This window comes from Triticum urartu, chromosome 1A (assembly GCF_056163025.1).
Source record: "Triticum urartu cultivar PI428250 chromosome 1A, HENAU_Tu73, whole genome shotgun sequence".
In the NCBI taxonomy this organism is placed as follows: Eukaryota; Viridiplantae; Streptophyta; class Magnoliopsida; order Poales; family Poaceae; genus Triticum; species Triticum urartu.
Window position 1 is genome coordinate 495,761,227 of NC_141873.1, and position 24,520 is coordinate 495,785,746.

Sequence of the window (24,520 nt, forward strand, 5' to 3'; positions counted from 1 at the left end):
TCTTCGGTTCTTTTGTTTCTTCTTTGAATTTTTTGTTTGCTTCTTACTTGATGTTATGCTTCTTATGTGCTTCCTGGTTTAGAAAATGAAAATGCCAAAATGTTTTAGTAGTCTGATCAAGCCAATGATGCTTAGCTGGTCTTTTTGGTCTTCGAGCCAACTTCCGGAAGAATGTAAGTGAAAGAGAATGCACTCGAAGGCACACACTTATGTGAATTCGGTTGCTGACTCTAAGGGATAAAAATACTGAGTTCACCATTATAACTGAGACGTCGGGCCTATTCACCCCTTTCCCCTAGACTCCCAACAACCCTACACATATACTAGATTTTTTTTCATTGGCACTGGAAATAATGATTGTACTCCGTAAGTGTGAACAATCATACGAGAGAAAATCAAAATTACAATCCTTGGATTATTTTCATCATTGATAATAAATAAATAACTATTCCTATGCTGTATATGCCGCTTAGTTAGTTCTGTTGGAAATATGCCCTAGAGGCAATAATAAATTAGTTATTATTATATTATATTTCATTGTTCATGATAATCGTTTATTATCCATGCTAGAATTGTATTGATAGGAAACTCAGATACATGTGTGGATACATAGACAACACCATGTCCCTAGTAAGCCTCTAGTTGACTAGCTCGTTGATCAATAGATGGTTATGGTTTCCTGACCATGGACATTGGATGTCGTTGATAACGGGATCACATCATTAGGAGAATGATGTGATGGACAAGACCCAATCCTAAGCCTAGCACAAAGATCGTGTAGTTCGTATGCTAAAGATTTTCTAATGTCAAGTATCATTTCCTTAGACCATGAGATTGTGCAACTCCCGGATACCGTAGGAATGCTTTGGGTGTACCAAACGTCACAACGTAACTGGGTGGCTATAAAGGTTCACTACAAGTATCTCCGAAAGTGTCTGTTGGGTTGGCACGAATCGAGACTGGGATTTGTCACTCCGTGTAAACGGAGAGGTATCTCTGGGCCCACTCGGTAGGACATCATCATAATGTGCACAATGTGATCAAGGAGTTGATCACGGGATGATGTGTTACGGAAAGAGTAAAGAGACTTGCCGGTAACGAGATTGAACAAGGTATCGGGATACCGATGATCGAATCTCGGGCAAGTATCGTACCGATGGACAAAGGGAATTGTATACGGGATTGATTGAATCCTTGACATCGTGGTTCATCCTATGAGATCATCGTGGAGCATGTGGGAGCCAACATGGGTATCCAAATCCTGTTGTTGGTTATTGACCGGAGAGTTGTCTCGGCCATGTCTGCATGACTCCCGAGCCCGTAGGGTCTACACACTTAAGGTTCGATGACGCTAGGGTTATAGGGAATAGATGTACGTGGTTACCGAATGTTGTTCGGAGTCCCGAATGAGATCTCGGACATCGCGAGGAGTTCCGGAATGGTCTGGAGGTAAAGATTTATATATGGGAAGTCATCATACGGTCACCGAAATAATTCGGGGGTTACCGGTATTGCACCGGGACCACCGGAGGGGTTCCGGGGGTCCACCGGGAGGGTCCACCTACCCCGGAGGGCCCTATGGGCTGTATGTGGAGAGGGACCAGCCCCTTAGTGGGCTGGGCGCCTCCCCCCTAGGGCCCACGCGTTCCTTGAGAAAGCAAAGTTGAAAGATGATGGTAGCAATTACACGGACTGGGTCCGTAACTTGAGGATTATCCTCATTGCTGCACAGAAGAATTACGTCCTGGAAGCACCGCTGGGTGCCAGGCCTACTACTGGAGCAACGCCGGATGTTATGAATGTCTGGCAGAGCAAAGCTGATGACTACTCAATAGTTCAGTGTGCCATGCTTTACGGCTTAGAATCGGGACTTCAACGACGTTTTGAACGTCATGGAGCATATGAGATGTTCCAGGAGTTGAAGTTAATATTTCAAGCAAATGCCCGGATTGAGAGATATGAAGTCTCCAATAAGTTCTATAGCTGCAAGATGGAGGAGAACAGTTCTGTCAGTGAGCATATACTCAAAATGTCTGGGTATAATAATCACTTGATTCAATTGGGAGTTAATCTTCCAGATGATTGTGTCATCGACAGAATTCTCCAATCACTGCCACCAAGCTACAAGAGCTTCGTGATGAACTATAATATGCAAGGGATGAACAAGACTATTCCCGAGCTCTTCGCAATGCTAAAAGCTGCGGAGGTAGAAATCAAGAAGGAGCATCAAGTGTTGATGGTCAACAAGACCACTAGTTTCAAGAAAAAGGGCAAAGGGAAGAATAAGGGGAACTTCAAAAAGAACGGCAAGCAAGTTGCTACTCAAGAGAAGAAACCCAAACCTGGACCTAAGCCTGAAACTGAGTGCTTCTACTGCAAGCAGACTGGTCACTGGAAGCGGAACTGCCCCAAGTATTTGGCGGATAAGAAGGATGACAAGGTGAACAAAGGTATATGTGATATACATGTTATTGATGTGTACCTTACTAATGCTCGCAGTAGCACCTGGGTATTTGATACTGGTTCTGTTGCTAATATTTGCAACTCTAAACAGGGACTACGGATTAAGCGAAGATTGGCTAAGGACGAGGTGACGATGCGTGTGGGAAACGGTTCCAAAATCGATGTGATCGCAGTCGGCACGCTACCTCTACATCTACCTTCGGGGTTAATATTAGACCTAAATAATTGTTATTTGGTGCCAGCGTTAAGCATGAACATTATATCTGGATCTTGTTTAATGCGAGACGGTTATTTATTTAAATCTGAGAATAATGGTTGTTCTATTTATATGAGTAATATCTTTTATGGTCATGCACCCTTAAAGAGTGGTCTATTTTTATTAAATCTCGATAGTAGTAACACACATATTCATAGTGTTGAAGCCAAAAGATGCAGAGTTGATAATGATAGTGCAACATATTTGTGGCACTGCCGTTTAGGTCATATCGGTGTAAAGCGCATGAAGAAACTCCATACTGATGGACTTTTGGAACCACTTGATTATGAATCACTTGGTACTTGCGAACCGTGCCTCATGGGCAAGATGACAAAAACATCGTTCTCCGGTACTATGGAGAGAGCAACAAATTTGTTGGAAATCATACATACAGATGTATGTGGTCCGATGAATATTGAGGCTCGTGGCGGATATCGTTATTTTCTCACCTTCACAGATGACTTAAGCAGATATGGGTATATATACTTAATGAAACATAAGTCTGAAACGTTCGAAAAGTTCAAAGAATTTCAGAGTGAAGTTGAAAATCATCGTAACAAGAAAATAAAGTTTCTATGATCTGATCGTGGAGGAGAATATTTGAGTTACGAGTTTGGTGTACATTTGAAACAATGCGGGATAGTTTCGCAACTCGCGCCACCCGGAACACCACAGTGTAATGGTGTGTCCGAACGTCGTAATCGTACTTTACTAGATATCGTGCGATCTATGATGTCTCTTACTGATTTACCGCTATCGTTTTGGGGATACGCTCTGGAGACGGCCGCATTCACGTTAAATAGGGCACCATCAAAATCCATTGAGACGACGCCTTATGAACTATGATTTGGCAAGAAACCAAAGTTGTCGTTTCTGAAAGTTTGGGGCTGCGATGCTTATGTGAAAAAGCTTCAACCTGATAAGCTCGAACCCAAATCGGAGAAATGTGTCTTCATAGGATATCCAAAGGAGACTATTGGATACACCTTCTATCACAGATCCGAAGGCAAGACTTTTGTTGCTAAATTCGGAAACTTTCTGGAGAAGGAGTTTCTCTCGAAAGAAGTGAGTGGGAGGAAAGTAGAACTTGACGAGGTAACTGTACCTGCTCCCTTATTGGAAAGTGGTACATCACAGAAAACTGTTTCTGTGACACCTACACCAGTTAGTGAGGAAGCTAATGATGATGATCATGAAACTTCAGAACAAGATACTACTGAACCTCGTAGATCAACCAGAGTAAGATCCGCGCCAGAGTGGTACGGTAATCCTGTTCTGGAAGTCATGCTACTAGATCATGATGAACCTATGAACTATGAAGAAGCGATGGTGAGCCCAGATTCCGCAAAGTGGCTTGAAGCCATGAAATCTGAGATGGGATCCATGTATGAGAACAAAGTATGGACTTTGGTTGACTTGCCCGATGATCGGCAAGCAATTGAGAATAAATGGATCTTCAAGAAGAAGACTGATGATGATGGTAATATTACTGTCTACAAAGCTCGACTTGTCGCAAAAGGTTTTCGGCAAGTTCAAGGGATTGACTACGATGAGACCTTCTCACCCGTAGCGATGCTTAAGTCTGTCCGAATCATGTTAGCAATTGCCGCATTTTATGATTATGAAATTTGGCAGATGGATGTCAAAACTGCATTCCTGAATGGATTTCTGGAAGAAGAGTTGTATATGATGCAACCAGAAGGTTTTGTCGATCCAAAGGGAGCTAACAAAGTGTGCAAGCTCCAGCGATCCATTTATGGACTGGTGCAAGCCTCTCGGAGTTGGAATAAACGTTTTGATAGAGTGATCAAAGCATTTGGTTTTATACAGACTTTTGGAGAAGCCTGTATTTACAAGAAAGTGAGTGGGAGCTCTGTAGCATTTCTGATATTATATGTGGATGACATATTACTAATTGGAAATGATGTAGAATTTCTGGATAGCATAAAGGGATACTTGAATAAGAGTTTTTCAATGAAAGACCTCGGTGAAGCTGCTTACATATTAGGCATTAAAATCTATAGAGATAGATCAAGACGCTTAATTGGACTTTCACAAACCACATACCTTGACAAAGTTTTGAAGAAGTTCAAAATGGATCAAGCAAAGAAAGGGTTCTTGCCTGTGTTACAAGGTGTGAAGTTGAGTAAGACTCAGTGCCCGACCACTGCAGAAGATAGAGAGAATATGAAAGATGTTCCCTATGCTTCAGCCATAGGCTCTATCATGTATGCAATGATGTGTACCAGACCTGATGTGTGCCTTGCTATAAGTCTAGCAGGGAGGTACCAAAGTAATCCAGAAGTGGATCACTGGACAGCGGTCAAGAACATCCTGAAATACCTGAAAAGGACTAAGGATATGTTTCTCATATATGGAGGTGACAAAGAGCTCATCGTAAAAGGTTACGTTGATGCAAGCTTTGACACTGATCCGGACGATTCTAAATCGCAAACCGGATACGTGTTTACATTAAACGGTGGAGCTGTCAGTTGGTGTAGTTCTAAACAAAGCGTTGTAGCGGGATCTACATGTGAAGCGGGGTACATAGCTGCTTCGGAAGCAGCAAATGAAGGAGTCTAGATGAAGGAGTTCATATCCGATCTAGGTGTCATACCTAGTGCATCGGGTCCAATGAAAATCTTTTGTGACAATACTGGTGCAATTGCCTTGGCAAAGGAATCCAGATTTCACAAGAGAACCAAGCACATCAAGAGACGCTTCAATTCCATCCGGGATCTAGTCCAGGTGGAAGACATAGAGATTTGCAAGATACATACAGATCTGAATGTTGCAGACCCGTTGACTAAGCCTCTTCCACGAGCAAAACATGATCAGCACCAAGGCTCCATGGGTGTTAGAATCATTACTGTGTAATCTAGATTATTGACTCTAGTGCAAGTGGGAGACTGAAGGAAATATGCCCTAGAGGCAATAATAAAGTTATTATTTATTTCCTTATAACCGGAAACATAATACATGTGTGAATACATAGACAAACAAAGTGTCACTAGTATGCCTCTACTTGACTAGCTCGTTAATCAAAGATGGTTATGTTTCCTAATCATGAACAATGAGTTGTTATTTGATTAACGGGATCACATCATTAAGTGAATGATCTGATTGACATGACCCATTCCATTAGCTTAGCACCCGATCGTTTAGTATGTTGCTATTGCTTTCTTCATGACTTATACATGTTCCTATGACTATGAGATTATGCAACTGCCGTTTGCCGGAGGAACACTTTGTGTGCTACCAAACGTCACAACGTAACTGGGTGATTATAAAGGAGCTCTACAGGTGTCTCCAAAGGTAAATGTTGGGTTGGCGTATTTCGAGATTAGGATTTGTCACTTCGATTGTCGGAGAGGTATCTCTGGGCCCTCTCGGTAATGCACATCACTTAAGCCTTGCAAGCATTGCAACTGATGAGTTAGTTGCGGGATGATGTATTACATAACGAGTAAAGAGACTTGCCGGCAACGAGATTGAACTAGGTATTGGAATACCGACGATCGAATCTCGGGCAAGTAACATACCGATGACAAAGGGAACAACGTATGTTGTTATGCGGTCTGACCGATAAAGATCTTCGTAGAATATGTAGGAGCCAATATGAGCATCCAGGTTCCGCTATTGGTTATTAACCGGAGACGTGTCTCGGTCATGTCTACATTGTTCTCGAACCCGTAGGGTCCGCACGCTTAAGGTTACGATGACAGTTTTATTATGAGTTTATGCATTTTGATGTACCGAAGTTTGTTCGGAGTCCCGGATGTGATCACGGACATGACTAGGAGTCTCGAAATGGTCGAGACATAAAGATTGATATATTGGAAGCCTATGTTTGGATATCGGAAGTGTTCCGGGTGAAATCGGGATTTTATCGGAGTACCGGGAGGTTACCGGAACCCCCCCCCCCCCCCCGGGAGCTATATGGGCCTTAATGGGCCATAGTGGAAGAAGAGGAGAAGCAGCCAGGGCTTGGGCCACGCGCCCCTCCCCCCTAGTCCGAATAGGACAAGGATAGAGGGGGCTGGCGCCCTCCTCCTCTCTCTCTCTTTTCCACCTCATGAATCCTATTCCAACTAGGATTGGGGGAGAAGTCCTACTCCCGGAGGGAGTAGGACTCCTCCTGGCGTGCCATATGTGGCCGGCCGGCCTCCCCCTCTTGGTCCTTTATATACGGAGGCAGGGGCACCCCAGAGAGACAAGTTGATCCACGTGATCATATTCTTAGCCGTGTGCGGCACCCCCAGCCACCATAGTCCTCGATAATATTGTAGCGGAGTTTAGGCGAAGCCCTGCTGCAGTAGTACATCAAGATCGTCACCACGCCGTCGTGCTGACGGAACTCTTCCCCGACACTTTGCTGGATCGGAGTCCGGGGATCGTCATCGAGCTGAACGTGTGCTAAAACTCGGAGGTGCCGTAGTTTCGGTGCTTGATCGGTCGGGCCGTGAAGACGTACGACTACATCAACCAAACGCTTCCGTTGTCGATCTACAAGGGTATGTAGATCACACTCTCCCCTCTCGTTGCTATGCATCACCATGATCTTGCGTGTGCGTAGGAAATTTTTTGAAATTACTACGTTCCCTAACACAAGGCAACCCCCCTTGGCTGCCGCCCCCTCCTCAGATTGGATCTGAGGGGGCCGCCCCCCTCTCCCTTGCCCCTATATATATGTGGGGGTTGGGAGGGCAGCCGCACCCCAAGTTCTGGCGCAGCCCTCCCCCTCTCCCAAGTCCTCCTCTTCTCCCGCGGTGCTTGGCGAAGCCCTGTAGAATTACCACGCTCCTCCTTCACCACCATGCCGTCGTGCTGCTGCTGGATGGAGTCTTCCCCAACCTCTCCTTCTCCCCTTGCTGGATCAAGGCGTAGGAGACGTCACCGGGCTGTACGTGTGTTGAACGCGGAGGTGTCGTCCGTTCGGCACTAGAATCATCGGTGATTTAGATCACGACGAGTACGACTCCATCAACCCCGTTCACTTGAACGCTTCCGCTTAGCGATCTACAAGGGTATGTAGATGCACTCTCCTTTCCCTCGTTGCTAGATTACTCCATAGATTGATCTTGGTGATGCGTAGAAAATTTTAAATTTCTAGTACAATCCCCAACAAGTTCCACAAAAGACTAGCTCGGACCTTTATAGCAAACATTCCGTCTCTATGCAAATTCTGTAATCGTAGACAATGCTCACTTTTGGACATTTGGTCACGTTTACGAAATAAAAAAATCGCCCTTATACGGTTGATGGCATCAGCACGATTAGTCTAAGATATTCTTTACAAAACTAGGATAAGCATGGCTCAATATTAGAGCGGAAGTTAGTACCTGGTTAACACAGTTAGAACCAAATTCTTGACGGTAAACCCCTAACATCATATTAATTGTTGTAGGTTGGTTTTCCATCCTGGCTAAAAAATGGTTTTAAGAATGCATGCATAGAGTATACAACCTAGCAAACCAAATCAAGAAATAAGACATGAGAAAATGGCTCTCACAAAGTGTGCACAGTCAAATCATGCACCAATATCGTCATCAAGCATGGAAAGCCCCTAAATAGCATGTGTTCCATCGATTAAAAAAAATAAACCCTTTGAATTGCAGCCATCATTGGGTGTTATAATTGTATGAAGTTGATTTTTCTTATGTTTTTTTGATTAGAACAAAACAAACATAGTAATTATTTGTCCAAATCAAGTGAGAGGAAAGAAGAAAGCAGAGAAAAATACTCCCTCCATTCCATAATGTAGTGTCTATAGATTTTTTTTCTAAAGTCAAATTTCTCATACTTTGACCATGTTTATAGAAAAAAATATTTACATTGGAATACTAGATGCATATCAATGGATACACAATGAGTTATATTTTCATATTGTGTATACTTGATATTGTAGATAGTTTTCTCTATGAATGGTTTGTTAAGTTTGACATTTCAGAAAATATATATGCGGTATATTATGGAATGGAGGGAGTATGTAGTAATGATATGTGTAGATAATGTGGTGAGAGGGGAGAAGGAAAGAAAGAAGAAGCAAGGTAACTCCCTCACACTATACACACATAGATAGGGAAGCATTTTAGTTGGTAAACAACAAGTTTAATTATTATTTTCAATTATGAAACAAAAACTAAAAAAGTTCATTATTTGGATTTCCTACTTCTCATCTCTTTTTTGAAGAAAATTCATCTAGATTAACATTGTTTGGGTTGTCATATTGATTAATTATATTGCAGGTTAACTTCTCCTCAACCCTCCATTCCAAAATATAGTGCATATTTTGATTTCTAAAAGTCAAACATGCCCATGTTTGACCAAGTTTTAAGAAAAATATATCAACATGTAGCATCAGTATATTCATCTAAAGTATACTTTTATTTTATTTATTTACTACTTTAGTTGTTGGTAATTTATTCAATAAACTTGGTCAAAGATAGCCATGCTTGACTTTGTTTTTAAAACAAGTCAAAAGATTTGTCATTTTCATTAATTAAGAAGCGGACTTTTGAAATACCTAATACGCACCACACTGTCGAACAGAGGGAGTAATTCACAATTCCTGTCTCGCTGCCACCATAGTATCCCATTCGATTTGCGAGAGATTTATATCCCATTGTCATTTTGCTATACGGGGAAATGTTGGGCCACAGTCCAGTTACTGGTGCGCGTACCCATATGTCCCCATGCATGTTACCCCAAGTAACTATGCGGTCTGCCTGTCTGATGCATGGAAGCTGGTCCATGGCGCAGCACATGGCCGGCACCATCACTCCCCAAGCATCTGAGTAGCAATCAGTCGGTGGCATTTGGAGGTAGCAATCGCCATCACAAATACAGGAAAACGACCAACTCCCACGTACCACAAACAGCCACCCTACGCAAATGCATAAAAGCTGGTGGAGCATGGGAGCCTCTGCCTGCGACCACCGAGCTAGCCAGAGCCGGTCGATCGAGATCCCCGGCCGCTCGTGTCGCCCCCGGAGGAGGAGATCCGCTTCACCATCGTCTATCGGCTATCGCCATGGCGCATGCATGCATGATGGTCCAGCTTTGCTCCGCCGTGGACATGGCGACACGCCGCCCCCACTCCCCTGCCAAATAATCTATCTCCCTCCCTCGTGTTTTTTAACACAGTGCAGGCGTTCATATATACACGTATACACTTATCCTCATGAACACACGTATAACATGTATATGATATCCCTATAAGCATCTCTGAGAAACTGAATCAACATATTATCTTAAGATTAACGGAGCCATCAAAGACGCTTCATGGTCGTCGGATGTGAGCATCAAGACTTGAATCCTGATGGACTGAAAGTATTACTGTCCTTGCAACCATCTAACCATAGTTTAATTCGCTCTTCCTCTTCCCTGTGGGGCGTTTTGATGTGCGTCGTCTATGGTACCCGGCGCCTCACCTCGAACACATCGAGGCCCATCCATCAATAATTCTAGGTCCTGCCGTCAAAATCAAAACAAAATATAATCAAGTTCCGGATCCCGCATTTGCAAGCGTTGAATCATCACATGGAACACGCGGGGTCGCCTGATTAGGCTAGAAAACTCTGGCATTAGGCCGGATTACTTTTATTTGGCACGTGCAATCATGTCCCCGGCCGTCTCCATCGATGCTGCGTAGTATGTCTCGTCTTCGTCTAGCTACGGACGGTGGGGGTTTCATTTAAGGTGGACGGTGTTTCTCCTCGAATCATGACTTTGACAGTTGACAAGGAGTGTCTCTGTGTTTGTACCGCATTCTTGTTTTATTGTAGCTACTACCTACTATTGGCCACAGAAAAAAGGATGCACGAAAAGCTGGCTAACATCGTAATCTAAAATGATCACCCGACAAAATAAAAAGGTTAGTGCATATTTGTTGGAAAGTGCATGAAAAAGGTGCAGGTTTTCAAAGGAGAAAGCTATAACAATAACTCAATCAAGCCATCGTACGAGCCTCGTCTAGCTTGTGAAAACTGCTATTTTCTCCGTGGAAGACGATTTGTAGCACGCCCCTTGTTGTGCTCCCCCGTATAGATCTGGGTCGCGGGACTTATTGATCCTCAACACGGATTGGATTGGACGCGGGGATTCAGATTGTGAGAAAGCCCTAACCGGCGCTGGTCGGCCTCGATGGCGGCGATGCTCGAGGGTGTTGTTTGTTCTCCATGGAGACGTTCATCAATCCGCTTCCATCTCCATTACGTGATTTGTCTTCCGAGTGAAAACCCTAACTAGAATGGGCGGAGACGACATCGTCGGCGTCGTTCCCTTCTTAAAGGCGACACCTTAAGAGATAGCTGGCTGGTGGACACCGTTAGGTTGGCGTTGGCGATGATCTGGATCAGGAGGTGGTGTGGTGTGGCATCTACCGCGTCGACGATGACGGGTCTCGGCGGCTTGGTGCGACGGGGTCTCACGATGGACATGTGTTGATGGACGCGTGGGGTGGTGGCGTCAATGGCAGTTGGGCTTGACAAGGTCAACACGTGGATCTCTCCGGAAGTTGGGACGACAAAAGAAGGCGACGGATAATTCTAGAGCGTGTGCCAATGCACGTTGCGGTCTGTCAGACTGATTGATGATCTCGGTTCACCGTGGGGCTGCTTGGTGAGGCCACAACGGATTAGCTCATGTGCGTTGGTGCGTGGCCAAGGCACATCATCAAGCTACCAGGTGTAGCGATATAGATCGCCAGGAGCGTGGTTTTGGGTTGATTTATGTAGTTGTTTTTGCCAAATTATTAAAATAATTAATTAATTAAAGATGATCGTGTGTTATTGGGGTTATCCTCCTTTTCAGAAGAAAAAACAGACAAGACTCGCGGATTATAGAACGTAGGACCGCATCAACATTCAGACACTTGTGTATGTGTTTTATATTTATAACCCCCCCCCCCCCCTAAATTTCTGCATGGGCGCGTTTTCGCAGTCCACACACCCACATCTCCTATGCCTTTTCTTTTGACTTCCAGATTCAAATATATTACTATTGTATCTTTTAAACCGAAAGTTCAATTCATGTTTTTGCATATTTATGTTCCATGTGACAAGGGATTTGAAACAAGATCACTCTTTGAACTATGGGATCATCAAGATGGCATGCTTTGAGGTTTGTGATCAAAATTGCACCACCGTTTGGTACGAGAGATTCCATATCTGAAGAATGAAGAATCAAAATTTGAACTTGCCACGCCGAGGACAAGATTTGGTTCGAGTCTTCCTGCGAACGCAAGAAAGCACCTGAGGTAACAGCATCCTACAAATCTCCCTAAAACAACATCCTACAAAAATGGAGGCGGATATGGGCAGTAGAAAGAAAACCATGGAAAACAAACATGTCGTCGTGGAGCCGACACGTGCACGAACCGACCGACGAAGGCCCATGGCAAGCGATCACCTCCCCACCCACGCCGCGCGGTACCTACACCTACGTGCCGTGCGTGGCCGGGGGATTAATAATAATAACCTAGCCTAAACCGGGAGTCGACCGTCCGTACGGCTCAGGCAGGCGGCACGCACATGGAGTCATGGAGGACGACATGGGGGCGGGCGGAATCTGATGAATCGCCCGGCCCCGGAGCACACGCTGGGCAGCAGCAGGAGGAGTATTTTTCTCCCTCACGGGCGCCCGTGCGCGATCGTGTCACCGCCACGTGCTGCCCCTGCTCCGCCGCGGGCCTTTCCGGTCTCGCCCTGCCTAGGCCGTGGCGAGGCACCGAGCTAGGTACGTACGTACTGGGAGCGTGGAAAACGCATTGGATGCTCTGCCGGTCCGCATGAGCGGTGTCGACGATGCATGGTGGTGGCCATGGCCATGGTAGCCCGGCTGCCGCCTGCTAGAGCCTACGGAGAGGGAGGGAGATAGATACCGGTGGATACGCGGGCGAGCCCAGCTCAGTGCACCGTACGTGCGGTCGCGTACGGGGCGTCGCACGAACGGGGACATGGCCGGCCGGAGACGGAGACGCATGCAGTGATGCAGCGGCTGGCAGGGGGCCGCGGAGGACGGCCGTAGGCAGCACCGTCAGTTCCGCACCGCCACCGTCCCACATGCCACATGGCCTCCAGTGCTGGTGCTACGGCCGCGTAAATGTGAGTGACGGTGACGGTGCACCGCCCCTTTGTCTACCGGCCATTGGCTGGAGAAGTAAATGACCGGCTGGCCGCGCAGTGACGGACGGACGGACGGACAGTCTCTGGCGCGAGATGCTGTACCGTGCCGTCGCTCCGCGAGGAAACATCGACGAGACAGTTTACGTGTTAAGGACTACAGCAAAGCTGGAGAGTATCGCGTCGTGTCGTTGGAAACGGCGCAGCTTTGCAGCCCCCGAGAGGAGACATCGACGAAATTGTTTACCTGTTGGAGTAGTGTTTGTACTAGTAGTACCCCTACTATCTTTTCTCTCTCTCAAATCCCACAAATCAGACCATCTGCTAAAATAACCGCCGATTTGCGAGATCCATTCCGTATCCTGGCCCAAACAGATCAGTCAAATCGGGCCGTCCTGAATTTTGTTTTGTGGGATCCCGCATACGTGAGCCCGTTTCCTCCATATGTGCGGGAATTCACCTGATTTTGCAGGCTCTTCTTTCCGTCGGCGTGAACCATTTCCGCCCGCTTTCACTCTCCTCCTCCGCCGCAAATCCCCGCCCCATGGTGCTGCCTCCGGCTTGTGCTCGATTTTGGCCCAGATTGGTTTTTGGTGAAACTCATTTCGGCTTGTGTGCATATTGTAGATGGATTGAAGTTCGCCCTCATCGTCTTCATCCGATGATTCAGACGTAGAAGATTTTATCGTCGATGGGGATGATGAAAACCTAGTGTTGTTGCATCTCGTCGACGAATTTGAGGTGGGGCTGAAGAAAAAGCGGCGCGGATCGACGGTCAGCCAGCTATGCATTCCCCGCAACCAGGCTCTCAACAACAAAATGCTCATGGAGGACTGCTTCGCCAAGGCACCGACATATCCGGCTCACCTCTTTCGTAGGCGCTATCGAATGCGTAGGTCACTTTTCGTCCGCATCGTCGAGGCTTGCGAGCAAAATTGCCGTTTCTTCACCCTGCGTAGGAATGTCGCCGTTTTGATTGGTTTTGGTGCACATCAAAAAAATTCAGCCGCTATGAGAGTGATTGCATATGGTTTTCCGGCCGACTATGCAGATGAATATCTTCGCATTGGTGAAAATACCACCATCAAATGTGTCCATGTCTTTGCGAAGACAATAATCCGGGTTTTTGGCCCGGAGTATCTTTGTGCTCCAAACAAAGATGACGTAAAGAAAGTCATGACAATGAACGAAGCAAGGAGATGTCAGGGCATGCTAGGTAGTATTGACTGCATGCATTGGAAGTGGAAGAACTGCCCGGTGGCTTGGGCAAGACAATACACCGGCCACAAACGCACACCCACCAACGTGCTTGAAGCCGTGGCCTCACATGATTTGTGGATTTGGCATTGCTTCTTTGGTTTGCCGGGGTCTCTCAATGATATCAAAAGTTTTGCAGCGATCTCATTTGTTTTCTTAGCACGCTAGTGGCAAGTCTCCAGCTTGCAACTATACCGTCAACGGCCATGACTATACCATGGGGTAATATCTTGCCGATGATATTTATCCATCATGGTCAATATTTGTGAAGACCATTAGTGTCCTCGAAATCAAGATGCACATTTTTTTTTGCCGAAGCACAAGAAGCTTGCTGAAAGATTATTGAGAGGGCATTTGGTGTGTTGCAAACTTGGTTTGCCATTGCTCCAGGTCTTGCTCGCTTCTGGGATAAAAATCCCTTCGAAACATCATGACTGTTTATGTAATTTTACACAACATGATCGTCGAGAATGAGAGAGATTTCGGCTTTGACTACAACTATGGCAATGTTGGTAGTCGTGTGAAGCTGGCCAGTGATGCAGATGAGATCAATGCATTTCTTGAGACCTACCTAAAGATCGAGGACCGTGATTCACATAACCAACTTCAGCATGATCTTATTGAGCATCGGTGTCAGCTCTATGGGGGGCGATAGATCCCCATATTTGTACCCATTTCTATTTGTGTGAGATTTGAACAATTTCTATTTGAATACAAACATTTGTTGTAATGATGACTATCGTTGTATTGTGAGTTGGCTGACCTTTTGTATATTCATATGTTGAATTTATTTTAGATTTCATTCGATTGGTCATTATTGTGAAATGTGCAATTTGTCTGACGTTTCATGAAAAAATTACGGTGTGACAAGCGATCCGACCGAACAGATCCCGCAAACGCGGCCCGCAAAATTTTGCGGGATGCGTTTGCGAGCTCTGTTTGGCCGGAGCGCTAGCTGCACCGTAAAAACAATTCGTAGGAATCCTCATACGTGTTTTGTGGGACGCGGGGTTTACCGGATCCGCTAGAGATGCTCTCAATGGTTTTTCGGTTTTTCTTTAGGGGAAGAAAGCCACTCAACGGTGATGTATAACTTGTGGGCAGTGACGTGAAGGTCAGCCTCGTACTACTAAAATGAGCAGAAAAAACCTACTACAGGATCCCGCGAGGGCATACGGAAGATACGCTTGCCCACGCACCTTGTTGTCACAGCCCGGTGGCGGTGGGGAAAGGGCTCCCGGCCCGAGACAAAAGCGGCATCTCCATCCATCTCGCACGTCCCCGCCCGGCCTAGCTTTCCATGCTCGCTCTTGCTTCGTGCAAAGCAGCAATATTTTGGGGGCTTTCGGCACGGATCCAGGAGCCCTTGTCACCCACAGTATCCCTCTTTCTCCTTTTTCCATGATCCCGTTTAGTGTAAAAAAGAACACTGGAGTAGTGGAGTGGTTCCAAGTTTCAACTTGCAGCCCTTCCGGGATTCCATGAGCTGATGAGCACGACCAACGCACCTCCCAAACTCCAGTTAGCATTTTTTGGAGTGGCCAACAACATTTTATACAAATTCTATTATATAATTATTTCATATTTTTATATGAAAATATTTACATTTTCGTAGCGGAAAACACATTCATATTTCTCTTCTATGACGCCATTAGCCCAAACCCATTTTCAATTGGATAAGACCCCCATTTTCGTAAAGAAAAAAAAACTCGGTCAAGGATCCAGTTTCTGGACCGCCGAAGCCGGAAAGCCCGGCCCATGCAACCGGCCCAAGGTTCTCCACTCACAGACCAAGTCCAGAGCTGCCCATTCCCCACCCGCAACCGCTGGAGAGCTCGCGAATCTGCTCCTCGTCGCCGTCCCTGCCCGCCCCGATCCGTCCGCCGTCCGCCGTCTCCCCGTCCGGCTCCCGATGGCGCGGTTCCGGTTGCACTGGCTGGAGGCCATGCTGCCGCTGGGCATCATCGGCGGCTTCCTCTGCATCATGGGCAACGGCCAGTACTACATCCACAGGGCCGCGCACGGCAGGGTACCCTCCCTTCCCCCATCTCCCTCTCCCCCGAATCCCGATCCGAATCTCTCTCGTGCTGAGGCTTGCGCGTGGTTTGTTGGATGCAGCCGAAGCACATCGGGAACGACATGTGGGACGTCGCCATGGAGCGCCGTGACAAGAAGCTCGTCGACAAGCCCGCCGCCAACTAGGTGCGGATCTGATCCCACGCCTTCTGAATCTCCTGCCGGTGGCCCCTATCAGGTTTCTGGGGGCCTGGCTCTGACGTGAAATTCTAGGGTTTGGGCTGGTGTTAAGTTAGAGTAGTTCCCTTCTGTTGCTGGATACGAGGTGTTTATGTGGGGGGTTACAAATTGGGAGTGCCTGGTGGGAATTTGCGCATTTCTCCGTAGCTGGGTTGCCCTGTTTGATTGGTAGTGCGTTGCAGATCACTGGAGACTTCGTGATACTTGATTGTCATGTTTGGCTGTTATGCTTTGACTGAATTGGATTGCAGTGTGCTAGACTTGTACTGAATTTCTGATTTAGTTGTTACTCGTAGCCCCATTTTCGCTATCAAAGTGATGGTGCAGCTTGGGGTCTTGTGGTATTTGAATGTAAGGCTAGTTTAGAAGATGATAGAGCACGCAATGAGGTAAATGCCAACTGGTTGGGTCTTTGAGGTGGGAGAAGTGTTACTTCGGGGTTGGCAGCGCTTCCTCTGGTCGTCTTCTCAAGTCATTGCAGTGGAAAATAAAAACTGACTACTTCTGTTTCACAGCTTGCTTTGCCTAGTCTTTTGAAGAATGGTGATCTAGGAACTACATTTATCTAAGTAGTCTCTCTCCAGTCTCCTGTGAATACATGTAGGCTGGCCCCAGAATGGAAACCATGATTGTTTTTACACCCTCTAGCAGACTTGCAACGTGATCTTCATGTTACATTGTTCCCTATTTTCCTTTCATTATCTTGTGATTGCCCGGTCCATTCTTGTCTTCCTCAATTGTATTATCCTTCCCGTGCATTCGATCACTTCATGAATAACATTAGCATTGACGATAATTCTTTGTTTTAACTGTTTACCACTTCACATTGGCATTGTTTGAGCAATACTCTTAAAAATGTAGTTGGATTCATCTGAAGCAATATTGCCTTCGTTTTCCCGTTGCCTTACTACCAACAACCGCTATTGATATCACACTGCTCACCACAAGTTTTGTGTTGCCAAATGACTCTGATTGAATTCAATAGTTGCTGTTAACTGACATTAAGTCCCCCTTTTATGTCTGTGGGGCTGTGACTCAGGTTTTTAGTTAATGTTTCTCCTTGTACTCTTCTATTATATTCAAATTTGCTGAATCGAGGGTTTCCTGTCCATAAATGTCCTATAATCTTCAGCACTACCTTTTCACTTTCATCTCCAGAAAGAATAAAATACGAATGAAGTTCTTATTCAGTAACACGTGTATTTTCCCATTGTATTGGTGATTTTTTTCTTTTTTTGATGGTTTCTAATCTGGAACAAAACTAATGTTCTACACTTGGATATTCTAGAAGCAAGAATCCATGATGTTTATGTTTTGTCATCTGTTTTTGGCTTTGTCAAATCCGGGTAATGTCAGTTCAGTTATTGTCTAAAAAAAGGAACTGCGATGCATGTGACTTGTAGTTATGAAGTAGCTTATCTTTATCTAGCACTTACTCTGAAAAGTAGTGCCTTTGTTCCTCTTTGTTGTGCATCAGGATGCATTTTTCTTTCTCCTTTTGTGATGATGCTCACTGTACATTCTTGTGAGTTTTACGATTAGCCACTAAAAGAGCAACTCTTGTTTTTGTAGGATATTGGTCAGCAATTGATCTTTCTTGGATGTTGATGAAGCTCTTTCAGAAGCTCAGAAATACTGCTGCGTAGTTTCCTTGTATCAATGGGAAACTGGGGCTTCTGTTTTTGTTTTTGGTTTCCCAACGTTGGATGAATAATGTGTACCTAAAGTTAATCAAACAAAATATGTTTCCCTTGCAAATTATTTACCCTTTCCCTCCTTGATTGTTTGTGAACAATGTGTGATGTTTGTTGTATCTATTATGGATTTTTATATGGATATACTTAATCTACCTGTTCATGAGATCTAAATTAGCTGGTACAATTGTTCTGACCAGAGCTGAGTTGTGGCTCTTCAAAAACAATTTTTCTTCTGTATGGATGTGAGTGTTTGAAGGACAGGCCTGGCACAGTGGTGAAGTACTCCCCATGTGTGCCAACAGGTCTTGGGTTTGATGTGGCATCTCTGAATTGCACTGGGGTAAGGCTTGTCTGGTATAATCCTTCTCCAGACCCCACCTGGTGAGGCAGCTTTTAACATTGGGCAAGGCTTGCCTTGTACTGTATAACCCTTCCCTAGACCTCACCTGCTGTGGGAGCTTCTAACATTCGGTCAGTCATTTTTCTTTATGGATGTGAACGTTAATTGGAATCATATTTTTCCTAATTGTAGGGGCAACGAGTTTTACTAGAATTCCGCAGTTTGCACAGCTGACTTAAACTGGCCTTAAGTGTGGCAGTAGCTTGTGCAAGAATGTTACTTATTCTGAATGGAACAACCAAATTTTGTAGTTGAAGTTTTATGTGTTTTTGCCAAACGGATGCGATCTTCTTCCCTTGGTGGTCTGCCTCCCTTGCCGCTTCTCCGGCAAGTTTGTGGAAGGGCCTTAACTCTCTTATAGCCCTAACTGCATGGAGTATCGGGAAGCATAGCAACGCCGTTCTCTTTGACGACCTCCAGCCATCTGCCGACGAGCTCGTCTGCATCATCATGGAGGAGGCTCGGCTTTGGGCACTGGGCCGAAGCCAAAGGACTCGCATTAGTGATCTCCAACCGAATGTACCGAGGCTGAGCAACCTCCATCATGCTCATGCTGTGCTCCTGGGGATGCTGATACGTGTACGCCCCCTCGATCAGCAACCTGTACGTTCTCTCCACTTATCAATGAAACGGTATGCAACAATGCGTATTCATGAAAAAAGAGTTGATATTACATAAGGAACTAAGAATTACAGACCCACGGATATGATGCTCATATTAGATCTCACCCTGAACAGGCGAACTGGTAATTACACTGGGGAAAAAGGTAACAAATGAGACGAAGAGGCCTTCTCTACATGCGTGCGTGTACATACATGATTGTTTCAGCAAACACCAAAGGCCGTTCATCAGTCTTGGCATTGCTGCTGCTGGGAGGCCTTCTCCGGCGAGCAGTTATCTCGAATGGGGTTTGTCTGCTGTGAACCTTCATCTTCCTTTGGACTCCGGTGCATGGGCGACCCGGCAACTCCGATGGCAGTGTTGTCTGTGCTCCTCGACTCCGGAGCATTGTCGGTGCAGAGAGATGGGGGATTGGGGGTAGCAACCGGCACATTGTCGGCGCGGCGAGTGGGTGACTGTGGGGCAGCAACCGGCGCATTTTCGGTGCGACGAGAGGGAGATTGGGGGGCAGGAACAGCGGCATTGCCGGTGCGGCGAGAGGGCGGCTGTGGGGCAGCAACAGGCACATTGTTGGTGTGATGTGAGGGGGGTTGGGGAGGGGCAGTGCCCTTGGTAGCCGGTGTGTCGTGCTCGGCCTCTTCCTCCTCCTCCTCGTATTCTTCTTCCTCCTCCTCCTCGTATTCTTCTTCTTCTTCCTCCTCCTCGATGATGTCCTCTTGGAGGCCGACCACGGTTAGCTGGTTGAGGTCGACGATCTCCCGCAGGAACCGGTTCTCCCTGGCGTACACCGTGTTCTCGGTGGCCAGCCGCGCCTTCTCCGCCAGCAGCGTCTCCAGCTGCTTCCGTACCTGCATGCGCAGCAAGCAACCATGTCTTTGAGGAGTAGGAATGGCCGGTGCAAGGAGGAGGAGGGAGTGGCCAACCACAACATGCATGCATACCAGGTCCTCGTTCGCGGCGTGGTCGTGGTTGCCGGCCCGGTGCAGGCGGGTCTCCTCCTCCAGCTGCGCGCACCGCTCCTTGGAGAAGGCCAGGTCGGCGTTCACCGTCTTGAGTTCCCGCTGCAGCAGCTTCACCTTGGCCGCCATCACGTTCGCCACCTGATCCACGGCGGAAGCTGCTCTCATTCCATATAACCAAGAAACTCCAACGCCAGCGCACGCACGCAAAAGAGGAGGCACCTTACGTCGCGAGAAGCTTTGATCTGGGGCGACTCGAAGTCGGTCATCATCGGCGACATGAGTTCCGGGGTGCCCAGGTTCAGGTGCGCGCTCCGCATGTCCACGCTGCACGTCTTCCTCCTGATCTGCAGCTTCCTCCCGACCACCGCCGGCGTCCTGCTCTCCGCCATCGTCGCCGCGTGCAGGCCCTCCTGCAAAACCGTCCCCGTCGATCAATCTCTCATGCCCTGACAAGTCCACGATCGCTGTCTGTGCGTTTGGACGCCGGAATTAGCCAAAGAGACTTGCCTCCAGCGCATTCTTGATGTGCCCTCCCATGTCGAACTTTGGCCCTTCCGACCCGTTCTGGAACGTAGGGCTCTCCGACTTCCGGACCGGGTCGTAGGACCACCGTGACTGAGCTTGCTGACGAGGTGAGAAATGTTGTGAAGCAAATCAAAGCTTAAATGGAGTGGATGACATGGTGACTGAAGCAAAATCTGAAGGCGGCATTGCATATTTCCATGGAAAGAACAGGTGACCGATCCTTACCGGACTGCCGGCTTGTGTGACCAGAGGCTGGCTCCGGGCGTCCTCTGCGGGGGCACTCTCGTCGAGCATGGCCTTGGCTTGCTGCGCCAGAAGCCCCCACAGCCCTTGCTTCGTCTCGTCCTTCTTCACCGGCGAAAGCTTGGAGTCGTCGTTCGTGGCGCTCGACGTGGACGTGTACAGCATGGTCACGGGATCCTGCGAGGTCTCAGAGCAGACGGTTGCTCAGGCATCGGATTCGGCAACGGCCACGGAGGAGATGGGGGAGAGGGGGCGCACCTGCGCGAACAGGTCGTTCTGCCGGCCGGCGCGCGGGGACGCCCGTGGGGACGTCGACGTGATGGGGTCAGCCGGCCGGCCGGCGCGCGGGGACACGCGCAGGGACGACGACGTGGCGGGGTCGGCCGGCCGGGCGGCGCGCGGGGACACCCGCAGGGACGACGACGTGACGGGGTCAGCCGGCCGGGCGGCGCGCGGGGACGAGGAGGAGGATGCGGTGAAGCGGTCGGCGAGCGCCTGCATGTCCCCGCGCGCGGCGGAGGCGAGCAGGGTCTGCGCGGCCAGGGAGCGGTCGGGCCGGCGGCTGTCGTCGGCGAAGCGGGTGGCGCGCGGGGACGCGGTGGCGGGCGACGCGGAGTCGCCCGGCGACGGCTGCCGGTTGTCCTCCACGAAGGTGTTCGACCGCTGGATGCCCTGCTTCCTCCGGTACGCCATTGCCGCGCGCTGCCGCTCTCGGATGGAGTCGCAGTCCTACCGTGTTCCCAAGCATAGGTGGTGGCGCTGCGGTGCTCTCTTCCGTGGCATGGGTAGCTGCCATTCCACGCGCGGGCAGGGGGTAATGGGCAAGCCATGGCCGTTGCTTCGTAACCAACTCGCCCGCGTTTTTAGGCCGCGCGTGGGGCCATCCAGCACCCGTCTGCTCGTTTTGGACGTGAATTTTCATTGGAAAAAGTTTAAAATAAACCTCGAAAGTTGTAGACAAAAACTAAATCAAACCCTGAAATTTGAATCCCGAAAATTGACACTCTGAACTTGTAATCCCGTTCGTTTTTGATCCTAAACCTGCTTCGCACACCGGGAGTACTAAAATCCCGGCCGGGATAACTAGCTACTCTCACGGTCACGGGCAAGAATTTGGGCCGGCCCACTATCACACAACAAGAATTCGTGAAGTTAAAAAATGTTCGCACATTTCTAAAATTGTTCAGAAGTTAATAAATGTTTCTGTTTTATATTTTGGCACGAATTCAATTCATTTTGTGTTTAAAAAATGGAATTCTGAAATTCTATTTGCCTTTTAAAAAATTGGCGATTTAAAAAAAATCACATTTGTCAAAACATGTTCAGAACTCCAACAGTTTTTCACATGCTATGAAAAATGTTTTGGATTTTCAGAATCGTGTCACATTTTTTGAATATTTTTTGGAATTTCATAAATTATGTTTTTAAAAAATATTTCGGATTGTTAGTTGCAGACTCGACTGGGACGGCCCACCAGACATAAACGGAGTTTTTTTTCTTATCACGTGCCGTAAAAATTCTTTCTTTCTTTTTCTTAATGCGCGACGTAATAATTTCAAAAGAGAAAAATATGCCGTGGAGTCAAACTTGGGACCCGGCAAGGTTGGCCTAATTTCGCTAGCCACTACACCAGACGACTATGACTTACGTAATAAGAGGCCGAAAATATTTAATCAGAAACCAAAGCGTCAAACTTTGAAAACTTTTTTTAGGGGCAAACAAGTATTGAAAAGGTATTTATTTCTGAAATCTTTGAACATTTTATAAAGTGTGTTTTTGAAAATTTTGATTTTTTTTAAAACCAACAACTTTCAAAAAGAGAACACCTTTTGAAACATAAACATTTTTTAACCTGATTTTTTTGTAAAGTGCAAACACTTTTTGGAACATAATTTTTTTTCTGAAACCTGAACGAAATTTTAAAGTGCGAACACTTTTTGTACAATGTAAAAAAATTGTGTGTTGTAAAAAAATGTGTCATAACCTTAACAGAATACACGTGACATGTGTTTGAAAAAAGTGTATGCAAAATTAAAAATATTGAACCATGTAAAGAGCGTTCTCGTGTAGTTTTATAAAAATTTTATTGTCATTAAGAAAATGTAAAACGTGTATTTGGAAAAATATTACCGTGTATTCATTTTTTTTTGAAAACATTTAATTTAAAAATATCCATATTGTATTTGAAAATATCAAAAGTTCATCAAATATTTAATGTGTGCGTTAAAAACATACATTGGGTACTGAGAAAAATTAGAGCGTGCGCGTGAGCGACTGCCCTACTGGGCCAGCCCAATTTAGCAAATAATGGTGAAGGCCTCTCAAGGTTTAAAATGGACCGGGATTAGAGTGTTTGGTGTGTTGATTTCAGAGATTGAGAGTTTGATGTTTGGTTTAGCTTTTGCCTACAAATTCAAGGTTTGCTTTGGACTTTTTCCATTTTCATTTGCAACACTAAGAGGTATCATGCAGTCATATAATAGGATACATTGTACTCCCTCTGTAAATTAATGATATAATTATAAGAGAGTTTACATGGCTATTTGACCACTTAAGCATTCTTTAGCTGAAGGCCTGAATTGTCAATAGCTCCAACGTCGTCGCGACCTTGCCTATTGTTTCCCGTGGTAAGGGCATCTCCAAAAATCGGCCTCACTATCCGTTCACGGACCCAGATACGGGCTTGCGGCCATCCAATCCTATGCATCCAACGTCCGTCCTTGTTTTAATCTTCAAGCAGTCGGGAACACTCCAAAGTAACTATAAATGAGCATAATTTTTTGAATGTTGAAAAATACTCAAATGCGAAGCTATTTTAAATTTAAATATTACAATCCAAACATTAACTTTTCAACTAAAATAGTCAAACTTGAATTCAACTTATGCTCTAGTTGTCCCCTTTAACCACCCACGGGTGCTCAACCAGATCATTGTTCTTAAGATGCCGACGAGTTGCTCGATGGTGAATTTGTCGATGCATTTGGACAAACTCCTCAAACGTGGTCGGATTCTTAGTCGATAGGATCACACAAGATGTCATCATCATTCGCAAATTTCAGACCTCCGGCAGCCCCTTCACCCTCATCCTCCACAGTCATGTTGTGTATGATCACACAAGATGTCATCATCTCCCACAAGGTTTCTAGATTTCATATTTTTGCAGGTCCTCGAACAATTGCAAAACATGCTTGAAGCACTCCTAATGCCCTATCCACATCCTTTCTAGAGGTAATAATATAGTTGTTATTTATATTTCCTTATATCATGATAAATGTTTATTATTCATGCTAGAATTGTATTAACCGGAAACTTAGTACATGTGTGAATACATAGACAAACAGAGTGTCACTAGTATGCCTCTACTTGACTAGCTCGTTGAATCAAAGATGGTTAAGTTTCCTAGCCATAGACATGAGTTGTCATTTGATTAACGGAATCACATCATTAGAGAATGATGTGATTGACTTGACCCATTTCGTTAGCTTAGCACGATGATCGTTTAATTTGTTCCTACTGCTTTCTTCATGACTTATACATGTTCCTCTGACTATGAGATTATGCAACTCCCGAATACCGAAGGAACACTTTATGTTCTACCAAACATCACAACGTAACTGGGTGATTATAAAGGTGCTATACGAGTGTCTCCGATGGTACTTGTTGAGTTGACATAGATCGAGATTAGGATTTGTCACTCCGATTGTCGGAGAGGTATC

At 46.3% G+C, this 24,520-nt stretch overlaps 2 protein-coding genes across 3 annotated transcripts; one reads left to right on the forward strand and one right to left on the reverse strand.

The window, feature by feature from the left end:
* The first annotated feature begins 15,872 nt into the window (after positions 1-15,872).
* LOC147991928 (NADH dehydrogenase ubiquinone 1 alpha subcomplex subunit) lies at positions 15,873-18,205 on the forward strand. The gene is made up of 3 exons (XM_087526534.1): positions 15,873-16,129; positions 16,219-16,302; positions 17,929-18,205. Exons 1-2 carry the CDS (start codon positions 16,013-16,015, stop codon positions 16,300-16,302), a joined length of 201 nt encoding a protein of 66 aa, XP_087382660.1. The 5' UTR covers positions 15,873-16,012; the 3' UTR covers positions 17,929-18,205.
* Positions 18,206-19,102: 897 nt separating this feature from the next.
* LOC147991929 (uncharacterized) lies at positions 19,103-21,623 on the reverse strand. Of its 2 annotated transcripts, XM_087526533.1 has the most exons (6): positions 21,063-21,622; positions 20,787-20,981; positions 20,544-20,660; positions 20,261-20,446; positions 20,016-20,174; positions 19,103-19,922 (listed from the first exon to the last, which is right to left on the reverse strand). In XM_087526533.1, exons 1-6 carry the CDS (start codon positions 21,495-21,497, stop codon positions 19,302-19,304), a joined length of 1,713 nt encoding a protein of 570 aa, XP_087382659.1. In that variant the 5' UTR covers positions 21,498-21,622; the 3' UTR covers positions 19,103-19,301. The 2 variants fall into 2 exon arrangements, with proteins under 2 accessions (XP_087382659.1, XP_087382657.1); XM_087526531.1 differs by having other exon boundaries at positions 19,103-20,174; positions 21,063-21,623.
* Between the last annotated feature and the right edge of the window lie 2,897 nt (positions 21,624-24,520).